Source organism: Mustela nivalis (assembly GCF_964662115.1).
Source record: "Mustela nivalis genome assembly, chromosome: 17".
In the NCBI taxonomy this organism is placed as follows: domain Eukaryota; kingdom Metazoa; phylum Chordata; class Mammalia; order Carnivora; family Mustelidae; genus Mustela; species Mustela nivalis.
The window spans coordinates 1,587,368-1,609,469 of NC_139036.1; the positions used below are offsets into that span (position 1 = coordinate 1,587,368).

General features: G+C 62.6%; 3 protein-coding genes across 33 annotated transcripts in view; 2 read left to right on the forward strand and 1 right to left on the reverse strand.

The window, feature by feature from the left end:
* SPNS3 (SPNS lysolipid transporter 3, sphingosine-1-phosphate (putative)) overlaps nt 1–3,383 on the forward strand; it is a 34,935-nt gene extending 31,552 nt beyond the window's left edge. For 18 of the 24 annotated variants that reach the window (XM_082707778.1, XM_082707793.1, XM_082707775.1 and 15 more), the window contains 3 exons: nt 615–713; nt 795–966; nt 1,836–3,383. In XM_082707778.1, the coding sequence (XP_082563904.1) occupies nt 615–713; nt 795–966; nt 1,836–1,909 (345 nt within the window). In that variant the 3' untranslated portion in view covers nt 1,910–3,383. The remainder of the gene's footprint in view (nt 1–614; nt 714–794; nt 967–1,835) is intronic. The other 6 variants (XM_082707777.1, XM_082707776.1, XM_082707779.1 and 3 more) reach the window with 1 other exon arrangement.
* The window catches only part of MYBBP1A (MYB binding protein 1a), a 155,898-nt gene that overhangs the window by 104,327 nt on the left and 29,469 nt on the right, over nt 1–22,102 (reverse strand). The window lies entirely within an intron of this gene.
* The window catches only part of SPNS2 (SPNS lysolipid transporter 2, sphingosine-1-phosphate), a 29,626-nt gene continuing 17,028 nt past the window's right edge, over nt 9,505–22,102 (forward strand). For 3 of the 8 annotated variants that reach the window (XM_082707765.1, XM_082707764.1, XM_082707768.1), the window contains exons 1-2: nt 9,507–10,032; nt 21,147–21,212. In XM_082707765.1, coding sequence (XP_082563891.1) covers nt 9,663–10,032; nt 21,147–21,212 — 436 coding nt within the window. In that variant the 5' untranslated portion in view covers nt 9,507–9,662. Of the gene's footprint in view, nt 10,033–21,146; nt 21,213–22,102 lie in introns of all 8 variants that reach the window. The other 5 variants (XM_082707767.1, XM_082707770.1, XR_014304984.1 and 2 more) reach the window with 5 other exon arrangements.

Consider the following 22,102-nt stretch of genomic DNA (forward strand, 5'->3'; position numbering starts at 1 on the left):
TCTGCAAGTGTTCTGGGGCCGGGGCATTATTTCGGTCTGCTGTCCACAAGAAAATGGTAACGAACCTGTCCTCCCAGTAGGTCCCCCTGTTTGGGGATGCAGACCCTGAGGTCACACAGCTCCTGAGTGGGGGGCCTGGGATTAGAGCTCAGACATTCTGTTCCAGAATTCATACCCTCTTCCAGGCGTTGCGTGGGGGTCTCTTCAACAGGGCCATCTTTGGTCTCTGCCCAGTGTGGCCTGAACTTCCCTAGAGAAGGGCCCAGCCCTCTGGGCCCCGCCTGGGCACCCATGCGTGCCCATGCGGGCCTGCACTCCTGCCTCCTCGCCCTGAGCTGGGTTGCCCCGTCTCTTGAGTCCCAGCCCGGCCTGGTCCCTGCCAGCCTCGCAGCAAGCCCTGGAGGAGTGGGGCCTCATCCCAGGCTGTGGCATCCCCAGCCCTCGGAGGGGCCTGATGTCCCGGTAGTGGGGCGTCGCTGACTCCCTGTGGTCCCACTGACTTGGCCAGCCTGCCTCAGCTCCCGGGCAGTCCAGGCGGGAGCAGGAGGCGGGACGGAGGGGCACCCATGCTCTGCCCTCCTCTGGAGCTCCCCTGACGCCCCTGTGTTTTGCAGTCTGTGGTGGTGCCCCGGTGCCGGGGGACAGCTGAGGCGCTTCAGATCACGGTGGGCCACGTCCTGGGAGACGCCGGCAGCCCTTACCTCACTGGACTTGTAAGGGGGGGTTCCCAGAGGGGACGGGGGCAGCCGCTGCAGGCCGGCAGGCAGACGGGCAGACGCAGCCTGTCTTTGCAGATCTCCGGCACCCTGAGGGCCGCGCGGCCCGACTCCTACCTACAGTCCTTCCTCAGCCTCCAGTACAGCTTCCTGGGCTGCGCCTTCGTCATAGCCCTGGGGGGCGGCTGCTTCCTGCTGACCGCACTGCGGCTGGAGACGGACCAGGCCCGGGCTCGGCAGCCTGGCACAGGTACCCCCAGCCCTCACCACCCCCGCTAGGCTTGGGGCTACGCCTCACGGGAGCAAGCGGCACAGGCCGCCCCGAGCAATCTCACTTGTTAATTTGTCCGTTTGTTCAAAAGTGGCCATTAACCCCCTCGTCCCCCCAGCTATGTGCCAGATGCGGGGGGTGAACACCCAGGGTGCTCTAGGGCAGAAAGACAAGAAACAGACAGGAAGAGCAGAAGACAGGGTACGTTCAGGGTGATCAGTGCTACGTACAGAGAGGCGTAAAGTAGACCAGGGTGGGAGGGGGAACATGTGGACGCGGCTTTCAGCTCTTGAAAGATTGTCCTAAAGGTCTTCGATGCACAGGTGACCTGGGAGCAGAGGCTTGGAGGAGGTGAGGCAGGGAGCCATGCAGCTCTCTGCGGGGAAGGGGCTCCCGGCAGACAAACAGCCAGTGCAAAGGCCCTGAGGTGAGCCTGTGGCTGACATGTCTGAGGCCTGGCAGGGACTCCAGTGTGGCTGGAGTGGGAGCAAGGGGGACAGTGGTAGGGATGAGGCCAGAGCAGGTAGCTAGGGGTCTTGTAGGGACCATGGCCTTTACTTTGAGAGGGAGCCTCTGTGCCGTTTCCTGTAGACAGGCCCCGAGGTGTTTTATTTATAGTGCAAAAGCACAACTGTGGTTGCTGTGTGCAGAACAGACTGGAGAGGTCAGCGTGGAAACGGGGGCGCAGGACACTCTGTGTCATCAGGGGAAGCAGTGGGGCTGGGACCTTGGGGGTGGCCTTGAAGGTGAGGAGAAGGAGTCACATCCGGAGCTCGTTCTGAAAGCAGGAGTGAGGGGTTTCCTGGCCTGGTCCCAAGGCACCTTCTGCCTCCTCTTCCCTCCCATAGGGACCTCCGACAGCAAGGACGCCGAGAGCCAAGCCCTGCTTTCCAGCACAGGTTCCGTCGCCGAGAACCTCTGAGGCCCCCATGCCCCGGCGAGGAGGTCCCACTCCCCCTGCTGCACCCCTCCCTCCGGCCCCACAGCCTCAGTGCCCCAGTGCCCATCTGGCCCAGGCTCCAGGACCCCGGCTGAGCCGCACCTGCTGCAGCTTCACACCCAGCCGGGGCGCTGGCCGAGCCTGTGGGCTGTGGATTGAGCTGTCCGCACCCTCTGCGGGAGGCCTGGGCCGCTCCAGCCTGGGGCCCTGCGCCTGGTTCCCTGGGCCCTGATTCAAGCGTGGCCTGCACAAAGCCCATGGATTTCTGAACAACCGAGTTATTCAGAGCCTCCAGGTGTCTCTGCTGGGAGTGGGGGCAGGAGAGGAAGAGGAGGGCTGCTCCCCAGCCAGGACCACTCCCTCTGCGGGTCAGGAGGGCACAGGACACCCCTTTGCCTGGGTCACCCTTTGAACAGAAAGGGGGGGTGTCGGAGGGGGGCTTCCACTCTGGTGCTGCTGTGACTTCAAGCCCCCAGGAGAGGCACGTTGGACCCCACAGGGACTCAGCTGCCCTGGGACCAGGCGGGGCTGGGGAGACTGCTCCATCCCTGGGGCACAGCGTGTGGGCTGGGCTGGCTCTGCGGGACTCGCTTGCCGCTGGGTTCGGAGCAGCTGGGCGCAGCAGGAGCCCAGCAGCTTCCAGGCCGGCAGCGCTGGGGCTGCATGTTCTTCCTGCCCCAGGAGCAGGAGCGTCTCTCCACCTCCCCTGGGGCCTGGCCAGCAGAGGCCTGCCTCCTGGCACCAGACTCACGCACCCCTCCTGACCCTTGCTTGCTCCGTGCTCGCCTCCCTGCTTGCCTCCCTGCCCCTACTGCTGGAGGGTGAGCTCTGGGTGCTGGACCCTCCAGCTCAGCCCCACGTCCTCAGCCCTAACCCTCGGGAGTGGCTACCCCGAGGCTGAGCAGCCCCTCACCCGCAGTTTCACCCTTGGAGCTCACAAAATGGGCTGCTCCTGAACTTGTGAGTAACAGCCCACACCTAGTCACACTGTATGCAGGGGTTCCTACATCTCCAAGCAGTTTTCTCCTACCCCCAACTCGTTTCTAACCCTGTGTATCCGGAGATAGGGTCAGAGTCCGCCTGGGAAGGGCTCAGTCCTACAAAGCTGCTCCCCCAGTCCTGCCCACTGGACGGGCCAAGCACGGGTGCTCGTCGTCAGCTGTACCCCTGAGTGGCCAGGGGCAAAAACCCAAGGTCCCCGAGCCCCCTTTAGGTTCTGTTAATTGGCTAGACCGGCTCACGGAACCCAGGAAACCTGTTTCCTCGCCAGATCACTGGTTTATACTAAAAGGTGCCACTCAGGAGCAGCCGGCAGAAGCGAGGGCCAGGACGCGCTGCGGGGCAGGGGCAGAGCCACGTGCCCCCTCCAGAACCCCATCCACCCGCATCCCCACGTGCCCACCCTGTCGCTGTTGGCTTTCGTGGACGCTTCATTACTAAGACACCATTGATTAACCATTGGCTTTTGGTGATTGATTCGACCTCCAGCCCATCCGCCGTCTGTCACCAGAGGTCAGGGGATGGGACCGGGTTCTCCCGGCCACCAGCCCCCCTTACGTGGGGCCCAAATGCCCCCTCATTAACAAACAAAAGGCACCTTCAGGTCTCTCAGCATTGAGGAAATTCCAAGAGTTTTAGGAGCTCTGTGCAGAAACAGATGAAGACCAAACGTGTGAGCCCCCAGTCAGACTTGGTTTCTGCTAAGAAGGAGAGGCCCAGTCTGGGGGGTGGGCAGGATGCCAAGGACCCACTGGGCAGCACCGGCTGTGACCTGGGACGCTTCCTGTGCCTCACACTCCCAGCTGTGTGTTAAGAGGGGTGTTGAGTGTGGCTTTTCCAGTCCCCATTGTGTGATTCTTACAGGCCGGGCCGAGGCCCGTGGAAGCCCTGCTCCGAGGCCTGACCCTTCCACCCTGCACCCCTGGAAAGGAGCCTTGAGAGGCTCCCAAGAGTCAGAATGGTCACCCTACCTCTCTCACCCCAGCGTCCAGCAGCTGGGGAGGATGATCGGAAACAGGTGGTGGGCGGAGACGCTGATCGAACCCTGCCCCTGGACCTCACAGCCCAACACAGGCAGGGAAACGCCAGGCCAGGTGAGGCACACCACCCCTGTGGGCAGAGGAAGGGGTTCTGTCCCCCAAGAGCCTCTGCGCGGGCAGGTTGGGGGAGGAGCTGGCCAACAGCAGGAGAAGGTGTGGGGGAAGGGCAATCCCCCAGGAGAGGGTGGGCCCAGGAGAGGTGCGGGATGGGGAAGGCAGAAGGCTTCTGTGGTCCTGTGGGGCTGTGTGTGCTTTGGGGGCAGGAGAGACTGGCTGGGAGCTGGGACTCGAGTCCTGAACCCCGGGTTTCTCTGACTCAGTGTGTCCCAGGGTTTTGTCACGGGGCTGGGCAGCATGGGCCTGGCTGGGACTGAGCTGGACAGAATGCCCAGCTTGGAGTTTAGGGTGTTCTCATCTCAAGTTTGGGGGCAGGGCGGGGGCCTGGGCCGGCGGCCTCTGGGAGGTGAGAGACCCGGCCTGCTCTGCCGGCTGCCCTGGCCAGCTGCTCATGCTCCCACACTCCTGTCTCACCGGGCGGTCACTCAGGCCTTGCCGCCCCAGGGCCACAGGTGCCCAGCTGCTTAGCCGAGCAGAGGAGTGGTCAACCCATCACACCTGTCTGGCCTAAAGGACAATTCTGAGTAATCCCTGAGGCCTGGAGACTCTTGATAGCCTCATTTGTGGGGCGTGTATGGTCAGCAGGCCCAGGCCCTCAAGCTTGACCCACTCCCTCTGCTGGCTCGTGCCAGACAAAGTGTGCTTTCCAGCTCCCAGGTGTCATCGTGGCATGCAGGTGTGTGCCTGTGCTCTTCTCTGTGTCTGCGGGTTAGCAGGGGAGGCTTGGCGGTAGGTCCGCTCTTCCACACGGCCCTCAGGCCTGGAGGGTGGGGCACAGGCCTTGAGATGGTCACACCAACCCTCGAGATGGTGTCCCTGCGACACCAAACACGGGTATGTCTGTCCCATCCCCTGGAGTGCCCGACTTTCCTCCCTGTCTGAGTGGGAATGTGGACGTTTGGGTTGAATGTGGCCTCTCGACAAGAGCTGGGGGGGGTGGCCACTGGCACTAAGCTTTCCCCGTAACACAGGAGAGTGTGCCCCCTCTATGTGACTCTGTCCGGTGGGGCTGGGGGCCTGTGTGCAGAAGGAGCTGAGCGGCCATGCTAGGCAAGGGAGGGATTTGCTGGAAGCATATTTGGGGCTCAGAGAATTAAGGGACACAGTCCAGATTCAGGAGGCTGGGTTCAGTGTATGCCCTCCGTTAAAGGCTCTGAAAAGTCTAGCCCCTCAGTCAGGAAACCTGGTGTGGTCCAGGCATCATGCACAAATGTGGAAGGACTTTAGCCACCCCTGAATTCAGGGGAGCCCTCTTACAGGGGACCCTCCCCAAAGTGCCAGACAATCTTCCCCGTTTTCTTGCCACCCCAGTCAGGATTTAAAGCCTGGGGCAAAAGAGTCCAGTGGGACCCTTGGGCATTCCTTGATTTTTAGCTCTGTTAAGCCCAGGAAACCAGGGTGCTGCTGGGAAGGGGTAAGAGACTCTGGATATCAAAACGTAACAGCAGCGGAAGGAAACAAACACAAGCAGAGATGGTGTCCATCATAACCATCTTGGGTAGGCCACGGGCCCCCTCTCAGATGCAGCCTCTTGGCGGGACCGGGACCGGGAAGAAGCTGGGCTCAGGGTCCTTCAAGGGATCCTTTGTTTCTGATAGTCGGAGTCCCCGATCAGAGGAGACTGAAGCTTCGATCATTTAGAAAGCATTAAAAATGTTCAAATGACAGAACAGGGACTTCTGTGTTCGTGGGGACTCAGCCATCTGTTCTGGGCAGGAGAGAGAGGCAGGGACAGAGCATTCTGAGCAGAACTCACGAGGCAGGCCCAGGCTGGGGGATGGAGCAGCCTGGATGAGTCCCCTGCATGGCAACGGCAGTAGCCAAGAGGGGCTGCCATCTCCCCGGAGCTGGGTGCTGACTTGGGGGAAAGGTAATCAGAGGGTGGAGGCAAATGGCACATGGATGGTGATGGAGGGTGGAGTCAGTCAGGGAGAAAATGCCTCCTCTAGAGGGGCCATGAGAGGAATCTGGGTGGTGTCTGAGTCACTCAGAGCAACAGGGACCCGATGCAAATCAACACACCCTTCCTGCGTACCTGCTAAATGTCATTTACTCATTCAATCAACAAACATGCTCCGTGCACCTCCTCTGCACTGGGCTGTGGGGAGGAATCCGATGGGGTACAGGGCCCTAAGGCTCATGGTTGGGGGGGTGAGGTGTGCCGGGCGGGGAGTAGACTTTTGTACAAACATAATCAACACAACGAGTTTGGTGGGAAGGAAGCATACACAGGTTACTCAAGTAGCCCAGAGGAGGACATTTTCCAGGTGGGTCAAGGAGGGCTTCCTGGAGGAAGTCCTGATCTGTGCTGGGTTTTTGACGGAAAGGGAGAGGAGTGAGCTGGGTAGACCCGGGAGGCAGAGCCCGACTAAGGGCAGGGGGAGGGGGCTCCCAGGTGACGCTCTCCGTGGTCCTGAATGTCATAGCGTTGAGGGGAGACCAGAGACTATGTGCACGCACCCCAATTCCTATAAGCTTCCAGGCTCCGGAAAGTAAGATATCCATGAGTTCAGGGGTAAGTTTGAGAGCCTGCCAGTAGGATCTGAGGCTGGAGATCGGCATGGGTCATGAAGGGTTCTGATGGGTCTTGGAGACTGTGTTAAGGAACTTAGAGGTTTTTACCCTATGGGCAGTAGGGAGCCGTGGAAAGGCGGTGTGCAAGGTAGTCGTGAGGTCCCGTGTGTGATTTAGAAAGTTATTGGCAAAAAGTTAGGAGGAAAGACTGGAGGGGGGTTTTGAGGCAGGTGGTCTTGGGTTGCAAAAAGGTAAGATGTTGAGTTGGGTCAGTGAGCAACGGGACACTGGGGTCTGGAAGACAAAAAGTGGACAGGCCCCAGATGTGGTTGTCGAGGCAGAAGGAGTCCCCCGTGGCCCCAGGTGCCCTCTGCAGTGACAATGAGGAGGACGGTGCTATTTGGCAAGAGATAAGTAATACCAAGATGGCATGGCTTATGGGGAGTTCAGTTCTGATTGTGCTGAGTTCAGGAAGCTGTGGGAGATCTGGGTGGGGGTGTGTGTGAAGATGAGGCCACATCTAGAGATGGAGGTTGGGGTGTCCAGGGCACGTGGGTGATTGCTGAGAGCCTGCTGAGGGCGGGGGTGCCCACTTGAGAAGGGAAGAGACAGGCCTGAGCCCTGGGGGATGGGCAGAGGGGACCAAGCTCCCCATTATCAGCCTTGGGGAAGCTGGTGTTTCTGAGGATGCTCTGCAAAGCTCGAGACACCATACCAAATGCTCTGTGGGTCATGGGGACACGGCAGCCTACACCTCCCCCTGGGAGACGCACAGTGTATGCCCTCCGTTAAAGGCTCTGAAAAGTCCAGTTCCTCGGTCAGGAAACCTGGTGTGGCTCAGGCATCACACACAAACATGGAAGGCCTTTAGCCATCCCTGAGATCAGGGGAGGGACCTTGTGGAGCTCAGAGCAGCATCGTGGGGCAGCAGAGGACGCATTGCATCAGGGGCAGGCACAGCTGGGTTCAGTGCAAGTCCCTTTGCTCACCAGGCGTGTGACCTTGGACACATCCCTTCTCTTACGTGGGTCTCGGTCTCTTCACTGGCACTGGAGATAAGGGCGCTGCAAATCATCTGGCTGATGGTTCGTTGATACTGCCGGAGGCTCTCAGGAGACTGCAGTGATTTGCCCAGGATCACACCAACCAGTCTTGTCCTCCCTGTCATCCTGCCCTCGGTGGCCCAGGATTCCCCCACATACTTGCTCTATAGAGTGTCTTGGAGTTAAAACCTCAGGAAACCCCACACAGTAAGAAGAGCTGCTCAGAGGAGCCCCAAATTTGAAGGCTCGAAACTCTGACCTCTTCTCCTGCTCTGGGCCTACTGGGCCCTGGAAAGGAAGTGCTCCCCTTTCTGGTCAAGAGCTTAAACCATCTCCCCAGGCAGGCTATGGCTGGAAGGAGGAGGACTTTTGGTGAGAGGGAAGGGAGCTTGGGGTTGTGCTTTGAGCTGTGGTTGTGTCTCCTTCACAGCTGGGCAGCTGGGTGCAGCCCCACAGCTGGATGCTGTCCCCTTGCTGGCACCCCCCCCTGAGTTAGTAGGGGACACTGCCAGGACTGAGCCCCAGCCCCAGGGAGCTCCTAGGTCTGTGCTGGCCTGTTGAGCCTGGGTCGTCCCAGAGCGCCCAGCAGAATTTCCCGTATCCAGCTTCAAGCTGGAAAGAGGCAGCCAGGAACTTTCAGAATGGAGCGTGTTTCCTGGCCCTCCCGTGACCGTCATCCACACCCAACACACCGAAGCACATTTTTAGTCACTTTGCAGGATTTAGAACACACCTCAAAGGCGCCAAGAAACACTACCAGCCTGGGGTTAACTCTGTTCTCAGCAGGAAGAGGGTACCTCGTGCTGCCTCACCTCTTAGGTATGCTGTGACTCACCATGGCCAACACTTTCGTGGGACCCGCACCTACCTGTGGACATGGGGTCCAGAACAGACCTCGGTGGGGACGGAGCTCCCATCCCAGGAGGGTGGTATCAGAGTGCAGGGTCAGCACCGACTGGGCCACGAGCTAGCTGGATGTCCATGATGAGGTCTTTTCTGGACGCAGGGACCCATCTGTGAAACATGGTGTACTTCTGGGTTTCCAGGCTCTGTGTAGTGCTGACATTCTGCCCTCAGCACTTGACATGGGATTTTAACTTCAGCCAAAGCCTCAAACAGATGGAGGGGCTGGGGCTGGGGGTGGGACACAGAACCACAGCTCTTCTGAGATGGGTTGTGGCCCTGAACACGGAAGTGACTCGACCATTCTCCCCGGGAGCAGGACTCGGCCTCCTTCACTGCGGGCGGTGACCACTCAGACTTGCAGACTGAAACCTGTCCTCTCTACCCGCGGGAGAGACGGGCACCCAGAGAGAACTGCGGGCCTGCCTGGGGTCTTCCTTCTGGGGTGCGTCCCTTCCCTGCGCAGCTGGGAGTCCGCAGCTTGGGGAGGCCCCGTGGGAGCCCCGCTCCCCTTGCCAGGGGCTGCCTCTCGGGGCACCGGGGGCTCGGGGAGGGTCCCGGCGCGCAGGCCCGGAGTGGTACCAAGCAGAGTTCAGGAGCTAGAGCGCGGTTTCCCCGGGTCGGTGGGCAAACAGTGGTCTGCGTCCGGCCAGGCCCCCACCTAGCCCGCGCCGGGCACGCGGCCGGGCTCTCCCCAGGCCGACTCCATCAGGGCGGGGGGCCGCACGGCTGGGCGCCCCGCCCACCGCCCGAGACCCTCTCACCGCTCCCCGGACGCCGCGCGCGGGAGTGGGCAACCCCCAGCCCGCCCCGGCCCAGCGGCCGCGCGGCGCACTGCGCCCCCGTCGGCGGCCCCGGGCAGCACGTGCGGGGCGGGGCCGGGCCGGGCTGAGCCGCGCGCCGATTGGGCGTCGCGCGGTGGGCGGGGCCGGGCCGCAGCTGTCAGCGCTCCGGCGGCGGCGGCGCATCGGGGGACGCGGGCCGCGCGCAGCCGGGCCGGAGCGCAGGAGCCGACGGGCGGGCCGGGATGGTGCAGCGGCGGCTCCGCGGCGCACGCACGCCCTGAGGGGGCCCGGGTTGGGCCCCGCGCCCCCCGCGCCCCCCGCCGCCGCGGCCGGCATGATGTGCCTGGAATGCGCCTCGGCGGCGGCGGGCGGCGCGGAGGAGGAGGAGGCGGACGCGGAGCGGCGGCGCCGGCGCCGGGGGGCGCCGCGAGGGGCTGGAGGTGGCGGCTGCTGCGGGGCGCGGGGCGTGGGCGCCGCTGGAGTTGCGGCAGCCGACGACGAGGTGCAGACGCTGTCGGGCAGCGTGAGGCGGGCCCCGTCCGGACCCCCCGGCGCCCCCGGCACCCCCGGCTGCGCAGCCGCTGCCAAGGGCCCCGGCGTTCAGCAGCCCAAACCAGCCAGCCTGGGCGGCGGACGGGGGGCAGCTGCGGCCATCCTCAGCCTGGGCAACGTGCTCAACTACCTGGACAGGTACACCGTAGCAGGTGAGCGGGTGCCCCTACCCCCGCCCGAGAACCAGGACCCCCGCCTGGAGGCACCCCGGGAAGCCTTTGGTCCTCTGGTCCCTGTATTCCAGCCTTATGTAGGTTTCTGAGGGCTCAGTGCTCTGGCACAACTGGGGCAAACACAGGTCCAGTCCACAGACCGACTCCTCGCTCCCCACACCCCGCGCCGCCGAGCCAGGGGCCAAAGGAGTCCCCATCCCCGGAGTAGCCCGCGCGTCCTCGCCAGCCCTTGACGTCCCATCCCTTGTCCTCTTCTCTGAGAGTATCCTCTGCGTGTCTCTGTGTTCTCGCCTCCGCGCCCCCTCCCGCCCCAGCCGCAGGTTCCCCGGCCTCTCTTCCCCTTCCCCCAGCCCGGGCGGTCTGTCGGGCCCTAGCGGGTCAGCTCCTTCCTTCCTCCGCCGCCTCCACTCCCCTGCGTGCGAGCAGCGAGTGCGCGCGCCCCTTGCGGGTGTGCGCCAGGGGAGACCGGGTGTGTGCGCGCGGGCGGCGCGGATCTGTGTGTGAGCGCGTGGCTGACAAAGGCTGGGGCTGCGGGGAGCGGAGGGAGGGGCGGGGCGGGTCCGCGGCGCCTGGGGACCCAGGATGCGGTTTGCAGCTGGCCCTGGCTACAGGCCTGAAGACGCCTCCCCCTGCTCTGTGGCGCTTGGGGCCTGGGGTAGGGCACAGGCCGCTGGGGCTGGAGAGGGGGCTGCCGCGTCCCGTGGGAGCGTCTGTGGGAACCCGCCTTGGGGTTGGGGTGGGGGTCGATAACCCTGCTGGTTTCTAATCCCAGATTTGCCTCTCAGGTGCTTGGTTTGTGACCTTGGGCCAGTCTCAGTGTTTAGGTCTGTTTCCTGTTGGTGAGGTGGTTGATCCCTGGGCCCTGGGGGGATGGACGGGCTTCTGGGGTCCTGGCTGCTCACTCCCCCTCCCCCGTTCTCAGGGCTCTGCAAGTAGGGCCCTTCCGTGGACTGAGCTGCCTCTAGGTGAGAATGGTGTAACCTTGAGAGGAAAGCACTCTGGCCAGCCGGTATGGGGGCTCCCTGCAGGAGAAGAGCGGTGACTACACATGGCACCTGGGCCCAGAACCAGCCCAAGCACAGCCTGGCAAGAATCTGGAACAACCAAAAGGAAAAATGAGAGAGAGGGAGAGAGAGATAGGAGGAGGAATTTTGGACATACTGTAAAGAGAACTTTGTAGGTTGGGGGAGAGGAGAGAGGAGAGTCCTGGTGTAAACTGTGTGGCCCTGGGTCTCCTTCCCTTCTCCTGGCCTCAGTCTCCTCTGTTGAGTGGGGTTTTGTGTCAAGTTAAAGGGAAGAGCTCTGATGGGAGATCCTCCCCCACCCCCCACGCTCAGAACGCCCTGGCCCTCCGATCTCTCCCGTTCCAGGGAGCTGGAAGCGGGTGCCTGTGGCACCAGATCCTGAGCTGGGCCATGTCCAGGAGGCTCTTGGGTCAGCTCAGCAAGAATACTCCGGACATGCTGCCTGGGACCTGGGAGCTTAGGTGTCCCCCTAAAGTGGGGAGAAGTCAGAGAACGCTGGGGACTTCTGAATATAGATGAGACTGAGGCCCCCGTGCCCCTCATGTCCGAGATGGCCAGGGAGGTCGGATGAGGCTGGCACTCGACCCCCCAGTAAGCCTCGGTCTGGGGGGAGACTTCCCAGTTCCCGCTGGACGCTGAATGGAGCTGCTTCTGGCATTGTGACACTTTACTGCTTGTTTTTTTCCGGCCCCAGACCACCCCTCCCTGGTGTTCTCAGGGACACTGACTCTGCCAGGGACTGAGGGGAGGGGGTGGGATCAGGGAGCTGTGGGGCTTATCTGCCTAGCCCTCCTCAGGTCCCAGAGTTAGCATGGGAGCACGAGATAGGAAATTTCGAGTGAATGGGTAAGGGGGGGATGGAGAATGGCAGTTAAGAGGGGCGTGGGGCCGTGGGGAGGAAGGCCCGGAAAACCCTGTGCAAACAGCAGGCCTGAGCTGCCTGTCCCTCCCTGTCCCGGCGGCCCCTCCCCCAACACCCAACAACATACACAGATTTCCTCTCCGGATAAGCCTGGCTCCCTCTCCCTCTCTTTATGGCAGACTCCCCCAACGCCCCTGTCCTGAGTTCAGTTTGTAGGAAGATTCCTGTCTCTATGACAACTGGTACAAGCGTGATGTGTTTGGTGGGGGAGGGCAGGAGAGGGCTCATCCTAGGCCCGAGTCTACCTGTCACTGGCTGCCCCAGCTGGGACACGGGAGGGGAGGCAAGCCCTGAATGGCTCGGTGGTCTTTGACATTTGGCCCTCCTGGCCCTGAGAACCTCCCCCACGTGGCCCTGGCCTCCTCGTCAAAGAATGGAGAGTTTCCGTCTCTCTCTTTAAGCTGTCTTGCGCCTTTCTGTCTTTATGGTAGGGGCCAGCTCTGTCCAGAAGAAATACCATGCAAGCCACATACATAATTTAAATATTCCTAGCAGCCACATCAGAAAAGTAAGAAGAAATAAGTGAATTAATGTATTTTATTCAACCCGCTCTATCTGAAAGTGTCACCGTATCATTCATATAAAAGCTATCCATGGGACAGCTCGCTCTTTCTTGCATACTGACTTTTGGAACACGGCACGTGACCTACAGTTGCAGCGCATGTCAGGTGGGTCCGGCCCATTTCAGGGGCCATGGCGGCTGGGTCACTGCGGTGGGTGGCACGGACCCCATCTTTGATGCCAGAGTTGGAGTCAGGCTCTTCAGCTTCCCAGCTGGGTGACCTTGGGGGTGTCCCCTGAGCCTTGCGGTTGCTGCGTCCTCCTCTCCACCTCCTGGGTTGGGGGAGTCCGGGAGGATGCTCTTAAGCACCTGGGCCAAGCAGACCCCCAGGAGAGCTGCACCCTGTCAGTGCCATCCCTGCCGGGCCTCTGCACCCGCCGGGCCGGCCCTGCGCCCTGCCCATGTTTGTGTGGCATAGTCCCTTCCAGGTCCCTCTGAGAACCCCTCCCTTCTTCAGCAGGCCGGTCTCCATCCTGGGAACTGCAGCAGCATCTGGCTCTGTCCCCGCATTCCCAGCTAATTATGGCCTCTCCTCCTCCCCATGAGAACCCCCTGAGGGCAGCAGGCTTCAGAAGCAGGTGAGAAGGGCCCAGCCCTGGCCCTGGCCTTCCTTTTGGGGTGGCTTCAGCTGAGTAAAATCAACGTAGCCCAGCAGTCACCTCTAGATGCTTCGGGCCATCTGCTGTGTGCACAGAGGGGACAGGCACCTATTAAAGCTCGCAGGGCGAAACAAGCGGGACCAGGACCCCACCCCCTCCCAGGGCAGCGTCCTCTTGGTGGTGGGGGGGGTGCACAGCCCCTGCTTCCGGCCAGGGCAAGGGCCCTCTGAGCAGGTGCACTGTGGCTCTGCTCCCAGGGCCCCACGGACCTTGCGGCCCCTGCTCTCCACTCTGAGTCCAGTCATGGCTAGCAGCTCAGGAGGAAGAGAGGCCCGTCTAGCGAGGGTCTTGGGGTCCCTCTCCCCAGGTCTGTGTCCTGGTGCCAGGGCTGCCTCTGGGCTCCCCCTCTTCCATCTGTGAAATGGAAGCAGAGCCAAGGGTGTAGGAGGCATCATTGGGCTCCTGGAGACGGGCCCAACCGGAAGCGCTGGTGCAGGCCTTGTGTACCGCCGGAGAGTGGCTGTTGGGAGAGGAGGCTCTGCCCCAACTTCCCTGAGACCCGGTTTTCTTTGCCTCTGACCCAGCCTGTCATGGACGGGGCGCTGGAACTGGGGCAGGGTAGGGGCTGCGGAGGAGAGGCAGAGCCCTGCCTGGGGGAGCCCTTTCCTGGCAAAGAAGCCGTGGCTGTGGCCCATGGCAACTGCTCCTCAACACAAACCCAGGAGGGCCCATCGGCCTGGCAGGACACCTGAGCTGGGGGTGGGATGGGGTAGGGGGTGCTGCCAGCCTGGGCTTCTGGCTACGGTCAGCCTGGCTGAGTCTCTTCGGGGCTGACAGATGGGGAGGCAGAGGCCCAGGGCCTTGTCCAGGGTCACTTGGCTGGGTGGAAGCCAGGTCAGGCTCCCCGCTTTGTGGCTATCTTTGTGGATAGAGATGGTCCACACCTCGGGGGGCCTCATCCCCTTGGGTGGCCCGGCTGCGGCCACGTCAGCGGTAACTTCTGCCAGGTGCGGTGTCCCAGGGCCACATTCCAGAGGGCCTGTCTGGCAGGCCAGCAGGCAGGTGAGCGGCCGGGCTGGCCTAGACCGCCAGGGCCAAATGACTCACCGCCAGTGCCCGTCTCCACACCTTCCGGCTGCGCTCTGGGCCTGTCAGTGGACATGCCTTGAACACGCTACTTGGTCTGGGACCCAGGGCATTACTGGCCAGCTCTGCCTCTGTTTCCTGCTTTGTGAGGAGTGGGAGGGCTGCAGGTCCCTGAGGGGGTCAGAGAGGAGGGGCTCCCATCCTTCCCCGGATAGGAAGGGGCTTGGGTTTCTGCCTGGGTATGGGGGCCTGAAGCCCTGTGGCAGAGGGGATGAGAGCAAGGGAGGTGACGAGGGCCCTGGCTGGGTCCTCAGGCTCCCTGTGTGGCCCTGACTGTCCCCATCTTCCCAGCCCAGCTTCCTGTTTCTGGCTGTGTCAGACCTGCTGTGTCACCTAAGGCAGAGCCTGACCCTCTCTGAGCCTGAGTGCACCATTGATGGTTCTGTCCCTCCCTTTCTGTGGTTAGGGTCTTGCTCCCAAGGGTAGTGTGAGGCCCGTGGTCCCTGCTGCCTGCCGCCCCTGCTACCAGCTCTGCCTGTGCCCTCCTTCCCCAGGACAACCAGGCCAGTTCCCCAGTGGCGCTAGCAGCTGAGCCCAGTCTCCCCTGGGGGGGTCTCCGTGGTGCCTTGGCCTCCTTCCGGAAGGCTTCCCAGCTTCCAACCACAGCCTTCAGCACACCTGCCCCATTTCAAGGGGCCGACCTTAGTTGTCTGCATTGGGGGCTAGCCAAGGTGTGGCCAGGTGCCAGTGGTGGTTAGATCCAGTCCCACCTCAACCCGCGGGTTCTTTTAGGCTGGGGGCCCTGGTGGGTTCGGATGACCCTGCTGAGGCCTGGGTCCTCGTGCTGGGGCCAGTGAGGTGCTTCTCTCCCCACCACAGCATACAGCAGGCTGTGGGCCCTGCGTGAATGGGAAGGATGGGGGGACATGGTCCGGGGGGGGGCCCATCTGCCCCCACCCCCAGCCCTGGCGGAGGGGTCTCTTTGCCCCATGTGGGGCAGAATGGCTTCTGTATGTTCGGGAGGTGACTCTTGGGTCTCCTCTGCAGGCTGGTCCTGGGCCACACGGTGAGAGCCTGGCCCTCTCTTGGTGGCAGGGAGGCTGGTGACAGGAGCCCTGAGGGTAGCTGGGTGAGGGGCAGAGCACCTACACTGTTGCAGAAGTGAGCAGCATGGAGGCTGGGAGGGCGTCCCCTCACAGGGGTCCCTCCGCTGCCCTGGGGCCCGGACTGGGGCTGTGCCCTGCCACCGGCGAGCTCTGTGTGCTCCTCACTGTCCCGTCACCGTCCTGCGCGGGTTTGCCCAACAGGCTCCTGGGAAGCAAGGAGCACAGGCTGTGTCTGGGACGCTGCCGTTGCTGGGTCACTCGCTGTTTCCAGCAATCATGTGGGCAGTTGGTATGGAGGTGGGAAGGGGCGTTAGGTGAGGTGAGGGACACTGGCCGGTCCCCACCTGGCCCGGCAGCCTCTGCCCCACGTTCCCTTCTGAATGTCCATCTAGTGTCTGAGAGGTGGGAGCCGCCATGGGTCTCAGCCGCTAAGGCTTTATCTCCCCCTACCCCCCGGCCTCATCCAGGGTCTGTGGGTCAGGATAAGTGTGGCCCTGGTGGTCTCGGGAGAGTCCCTGAGCCGGGCCAGGGGCAGGGGTGGGGGCGTGTCAGGGAAGGAGTGGCTGTGCAGAGCCCCCAAATTACTAAGGCCAAATCAGTTCCAGGAAAGCTGGCCCCAAATGATAGACTAGAACCTCGGGACAGAGGCCAGGCTGCCTGTCCCTGCCCACTCTGGGCACAGAGACTCGGTGGGATTGGGGAGGGCCCTGAGCACGGGGGTTTGGACGGTGGGGGGGTGCTCCTTCCTAGCACCCACGGGAAGGGGCTGCTGCAGCTGCAGGGTCTTTAGGGTCACACGCTTGGGGTCTGGGTCCTCTAGGGAGGAGGTGGGGCCTCTCCGCGGGGCTGACCCTGAGGTCCCTTCCTGCCTTATCAGCCAGGGGCTGGGGGCCTCGGCCTCATGGTCCCTGTAGAGAGCACTGCCGAGCTGTTCTGACAGAATGCCCCAGATCTATCCGGTGACGTGGGGGTAGTGGTCCGCGGACCTGGGTGTGTATATGACAAGTGTGGAGGCTGCAGGGATGGGGGGTCCTGGGAAGCTGTCTGAGGGGCAGTCCGAGGCTCAGAGCACAGGCTAGATGCTCCCGGAAGTCCCTCATTTCCTCCCCAGGGGATGGGCAGGATGTGGCCCCACGGAAGCTCTAGAGACAGGTTAGAAGCGACTGCACATGAAAGTGGGTCCGGCTCAGGGACAGCCTTGGCCAGTCCCCTCGGGCTGGGGGCGGGGTGGGGGGGGCGGTGCCCACAGGGCCCGCCTTTGGCTCGCAGCCTTAGCCTTCCAGAGCCAGGTCAGCGTAGCCAGGCCCTCGGGCTCCTGTAATTACCGGGGCGGGAGCTCTGGCTGAGCCTTGGAGTGGCAGTGATCCTCCCAGAGCAGCCGCTCTGAGCTCTCCACAGGGGACCCAGTCCCTCTGAGATGGACCAGCCAGTGGCAGGTGTGGCCCATCCCTTCCCAGCCCCAGCCCCTGTCTTTCCTGCCATTTGCCCCTTTTTGGAGAAAAGAACCGTGAGGGGGGACTTCGCCCTGCTCTTTGGTCATGGCCGAGGCTCCCGTCCCTGAGGACATTTCATAACTTACTGATGACCTATTGTGTGCCAGGCTATGTTCTAAGCACTTTGTACTGATTAATGCATGGAAGTCTCACAACCAGGTGACTCAGATCTTAGAATTAAGACCTATCACCAAGGAGGATACAGACACAGAGAGGTTAAGTAACTTGCCTGAGGTCACACAGCAGGATAAGTGGAGAAGCCAAGATTTTAACCCAGATGGTCGGCCTCTGGAGACCGTGCTCTTGGGAATTCGGCTAAGCTGCCTGCTGCTCTGAAAAAGGCAGGGTGAATGTGGGTGTGGGCATCTGTGTTTGGGGGCATGCCCAGCCCTGGCTGACAAGGTGGGAAGGGACCTCAGGGTCATGTGGTCCCAGACTTGCATCTGAGGCTGGTCTGGGCTGGGGGCTCCTGAGGTCAGTGTGATTTCCTCTTCTACCTTGGTCTTGGGGAGGCCTCCGTGATTGCAGCAGGTTAGGATCCGGATCTGGCTTCTCTGCAGTCTCCTGAGGACCAGCAGTGTGTGTGTGTGGGGGTGACACTGTGAATATCTGTGACCAGGTCCGGCGCCAACTCTTCAACAAGAGCATCAGAGGAGGGAGTCGGGGGCAATTGGGAGACATGACCTTGGGTCTGGGCCCTGGACACGGGTGGAAGCGCCCCCCCCCCACCCCAGGAGGAGGGCCCAGCTGTCGTCAAGGCTCAGAGGCCTGAAGGCTGGGACGAGCATCTCACAGGGGTGGCACGAGGCAGCCGTCACCCTCAGTTAACCCAGGGAGCACCGTGGGGGTAGCGTTACTGATACTGGGGTCGGCCAGTGAACGAAGAGGAACTGGTGGGTGACTCTGCTCTCGCCAGAGCTGGCGGCTGCCAGGCCTCAGTGTCTGCTCCTGAGCCCGGGACTCAGGTGGAGATGGACAGTGCAGGTGAGGTCAGGCTGCAGAAGGGTGCTGGAGCCCCTGGAGGAGGCCGGGTACAGAAGAAGGGGGACTCTCGGGGGTCACTCATGGGGCTGCAGGGGGATGGGACTCTGGTCTGGGGAGCGCCATGGGCCACTCTGGATGGGGAGGAGGGTGGGGCCAAGCCACCAGGAAGGCTGGTTTCAGGGGAGAAATGGAGAGGAGGACACTGAGTTGGGGGCAGGGGGACTCTTATACCAACTCAGCTATGAAGGAGGGAGAGGGAGGAGCGGCTGGCAGAGGGAGCAAGTCAGGACAGTTTCCACCACCAGGACAAGATTAGGGGCTGCCGTGCAGAAGGCAGAAGGGAGGCCCAGGCCAGGGGTGCCCCAGGGCAGCGTCCCCAGGGGGCAGGAGGGATGGTTGGCTTTGGGTGAGAGGCGAGACCCTTGGTGCTTGGGAAGAGTGTAACTGGGAGTCAGTGGGTGAGCACATTTCCTTGGGCCAGGGAGGAGGCCCCTGTGCAATGATCCTGACTGTGGGTCGAGAGGCTGGACTGGCAGCTGTGGCTGTGTGGTGGCTGGGGGCTCCACTTGGCACGCCCCAGGCTGGTACAGGGGCTTGGCCTGGGCTAAGGAGGCTGCTCCTGGGCGGGAGGCCCGTCCTGTGACCCCACCAAACCTCAGCCTCCAGGAAAGAGGCTAAAAATAAGGCTGTGGTGGGAAGAAGGGAGGGGTGTGTGGGCCCGAGCCAGGCTGGGGCCCAGAGGAAAATCCGAGACAACCAGCGGGCTGCTGTGACACATGCTTCCCGAGCCAGCGGCCAGCAGATCTCACCCGCCTGTGGCCGTAGCCCCTTCCTGGCCACTAAGAGGGAAAATGGCCCCTTAAAGCTTCCATGAGGCCCTGTTCCCAGGGAGGGTTCTTCCTGGAGCTCAGGCTGTGGACATAAGCCCAGGCCCTGGGGTGCTGGGCTCCTTTGTCTTGGGCTCTGGCCGCCCAGGAGTTCCAGGATGTCCGTCTAGATGTGGAAAAGTGTTCTTCCTCCTTCCCAGGAGCCCTGTGCATCAGAGGTGGTCAGGGGCAGGAGGCAGAGGCAAACTCTGGGACTTGAAGAGCTGCAGGGGTGAGGCATGGTTAGTCAGGGGGCTAGGCAGGACGTGCCCCAGGGAAGATGCAGGAGTGTTTTGATTTGCTGGGGACATATGCCGTCTTTGTGACGACCATCTTGCTATGGCCTGCCTCCCCCAGGGCGGCCCCCTGCCCTTGTCTTGCAGGGGCCCAGGGAGAGGCCTACTCTCCTGCGACCCCCCCACTGCACCTGTCCGTAAGCACACGGAACCTGTGACGTGTCTCCTCTGGGGGCTGCAGATGACCTGTCACCCCCCCCCCAGCTCTGCAGCAGCTCCTGCTGGAGGGGGCCATGGAGAGTCCACTCACCCACTGTCTCTGTCCACAACTGGGGGGCCGATGAGAGCAAGGCACATGCAGAGGCCGAAGGACACGCTTTCATGTTTGCTAACAGACCTGGTGTGTCTCCTCTCCGACCCTTACATGCCGGGTGACTCATGTAACATGCAGCACGGGGTCGAAAATCCTAGGTAGCCTCCGGTTAGAAGAAGCACGTCCAGAGCCTCTCACGGGGCTCAGACCTTAGTGGCGACCACACCTGGTGGCCCTTAGCTCCTAGCAGCGGCGAACCCAGAGAGTGCATATCCATGTCCATAGGCGCCTTCCCCATAGAACTCGCTAGTCCGAGTGTGACGAGGGCTAAAGCAAGAACGGCAGGGGCACCTGACTTATTGAGGGTGACGGGAGGAGAGAAACCGGGAAGACTTCCCAACGGAAGAGGCGCCTGAACTAGTCTTGAAGGAGTGGCCGGAACAGCACCGTCCCCAGGGTGGATGGGGATGGGTGGGCGGTCAGGGTGCCGCAGAGAGCCTGGGGGCTGCAGCATGGCATGGGGGCGCTGGTATTCCGAGTGTGGCTGGCGTGAGGTTGGAGGGGCTGAACCTGCAGCCTGTAGCCTGGTAAAGGCCAGGGTCCTTGTCTGGGGCACTGGGGAGCCATGGGAGAGGTTGGCAGCTTGAGAGAGGGTGGGCAATGGAGGGCCCGGCTCAGGAGTGGGCACGGACAGTCTGTGGGGCTGGGAGGTGAGTGCAGGTGGTTCCCTGAGGTGGGGCCCCTTGGTAGCCCCGCCGTCCACAGGCCCCAGACAGGCCCCCGGCCTCCGCCTTCAGGGCATGGCCACAGCCCGCCTTGGTTATTAAGTCATTAACTGGGCCTCACACAGCCTCTTCATTACGGGTAATTATGGCAAATCCACTCAACGTTCACAAGGAGGTGGCCAGTGTTTCCCGGCTGTCAGGCCGCATCCCAGGAAATGACTCGGGGGGACAGCCGCCAGTGGGCGCCTCCAGCAGGCTCGGGGCTGTGGCTCTGCCCACGTCGCTGCTGTGTGACTTGGGGCGCGGGGCTGAGCTCCAACCTGCTTCAGTTTCCCTGTTTGTCTGGGGGTGGGGGAGAGTCCTGGCCTCGTGGGCCGAGCTTGTAGGGTCGTGTGGGCCCTGAACTGGGAAACCGGTTATGGTGCGGAGGTGGGCTCCGTCGTCCTCACTATCATCGCGACGAGGGCCGGGGGTCCCCCGCAGGCAGGCCCCGTCATCTCCTTGGCATGGGGGGCTTCTCCTCCTCTCTCCCCGTCCCTTCTCCGTGCACATGTGCGGGGGCCCAGCCCCCTGCGGTCCTCTGTGAGAAGCAGGGCTGGGGGTCTCCTGGCTCAGGAACCCAGTGGAGCTCTGGGAGAGGGAGCGGTGTACAGGAGCTGGCTGGCCCGTGCGGCCATGGCTGTCTGCCCATGGTTGCTGCTGACGTTAGCTCTCCTGCTTGTGCCGCTGCTCCGCTGCTCGCCCCGCGACAGGCCGAGTCCTCGTGGGAGAGTAGATAGAGATGGCTGGGACTTGGGAGAAGGGCCGGCAAGGCCTCGAGGGGTCTCCTTCCCCCCAGGAAGCCTGGAGCCCCGCCTGCTTCCCTCAGCACCTCAGCTCTAGTATCGGGAGAGTGGGGGTGCTGATAATCACTTCGGGGACAGCCGGGCGGGTGTGTGCATGTGCAGGGGAGTGGGTGTGAGCATGGCCTGCGACCCCTCTGCCTGCTCCTCGGCTGGAAGACCTCCTTAGTGACTGTTGGGGGCTTTGTGGCCTCCCCTGAGGGCAGGGCCACAGGCAGGCGGGAGTTCCAGGCCAGCAGGCAGGAGCCGGGTTGGGGACAGAGGGCCGGGTGTGGCTCGGGGGGAGAGGGGAGGCCAGATGTGACCTGTAAGCACCCTCTGTCTTCCCTCACAGGCGTCCTTCTGGACATCCAGCAGCACTTTGGGGTCAAGGACCGTGGCGCCGGCTTGCTCCAGTCAGGTGAGGCCCGCTGCCCCCCACCAGGCCCGCACACCTGCTGGGCCCTTCCCTGCTGGCCTCTCCCTGACTCGAGGGAAGGGACGTGTGCTTCATGTCCACATCTCATGGCCGAGGCTCCTAGAAGACAGCTTCCCCGAGCCTCTCCCTCTTTCTTGTAAAACAGACAAAGAACAGTCTGTGGGGTCAGTGGGGAACAGACAGGGGTGTGGTCCAGGTCCGGGGCCCTGGAGGTGACCCTTCCTTTGAGGTCTGGGGCCTCCTCAGGAGCCGGTGGTCCAGGGCCTACCCTGAGGCTGCTGGAGGGACTTCATTAGGTTGCTGTGCAGGACGGTGTCGGGGAAGCCTTGGTGACCATGTCTCCGCAGCACACCCCTCCCACCCCCGGCTGCTTCCATTGCCCGTTGGGCTGGGAATCCTCTCCCAGATGTAAAAGCAGGAAATCCCCTTGGCCGGTCCCAGGCAAGGGCCTGAGAGCCTGGGTCCCGGGTGAGTTCTGGGCCTGATGTCCTCTGCCCCCTGGGCTAGGGCAGTGTGGCAGGCCGTGAGCCGTTGTCCCTGCCTATCTGCCCCTTGCGGCTGGGCCCATGTGTCCTTTGCCCCTGCCTGACCCACCCAGTGCCTGAAGCTGGCCGTGTGGCTGTGGGCCCAGTTCATTTGGCTCCGGTTCCCTTTGGCCCTGGAGTCGTGGTCAGATGTGTGGGAGGAAGTCCGTGGTGTGCATTCCAGAGTGTGAACCCCTTGCCCGGCCCAGGCTCCCCAGGGAGGGCGGGGTGGAGGGAGCTGGCCCTGTCCAGGAACCTGCCTGACCTGTCTCGGTGGCATTCCAGGGAGGGCTGTGCCAGGCCTCCGTGGCCTCCATGAGCCCCCAGAGCATCACCACTCAGCCAAGC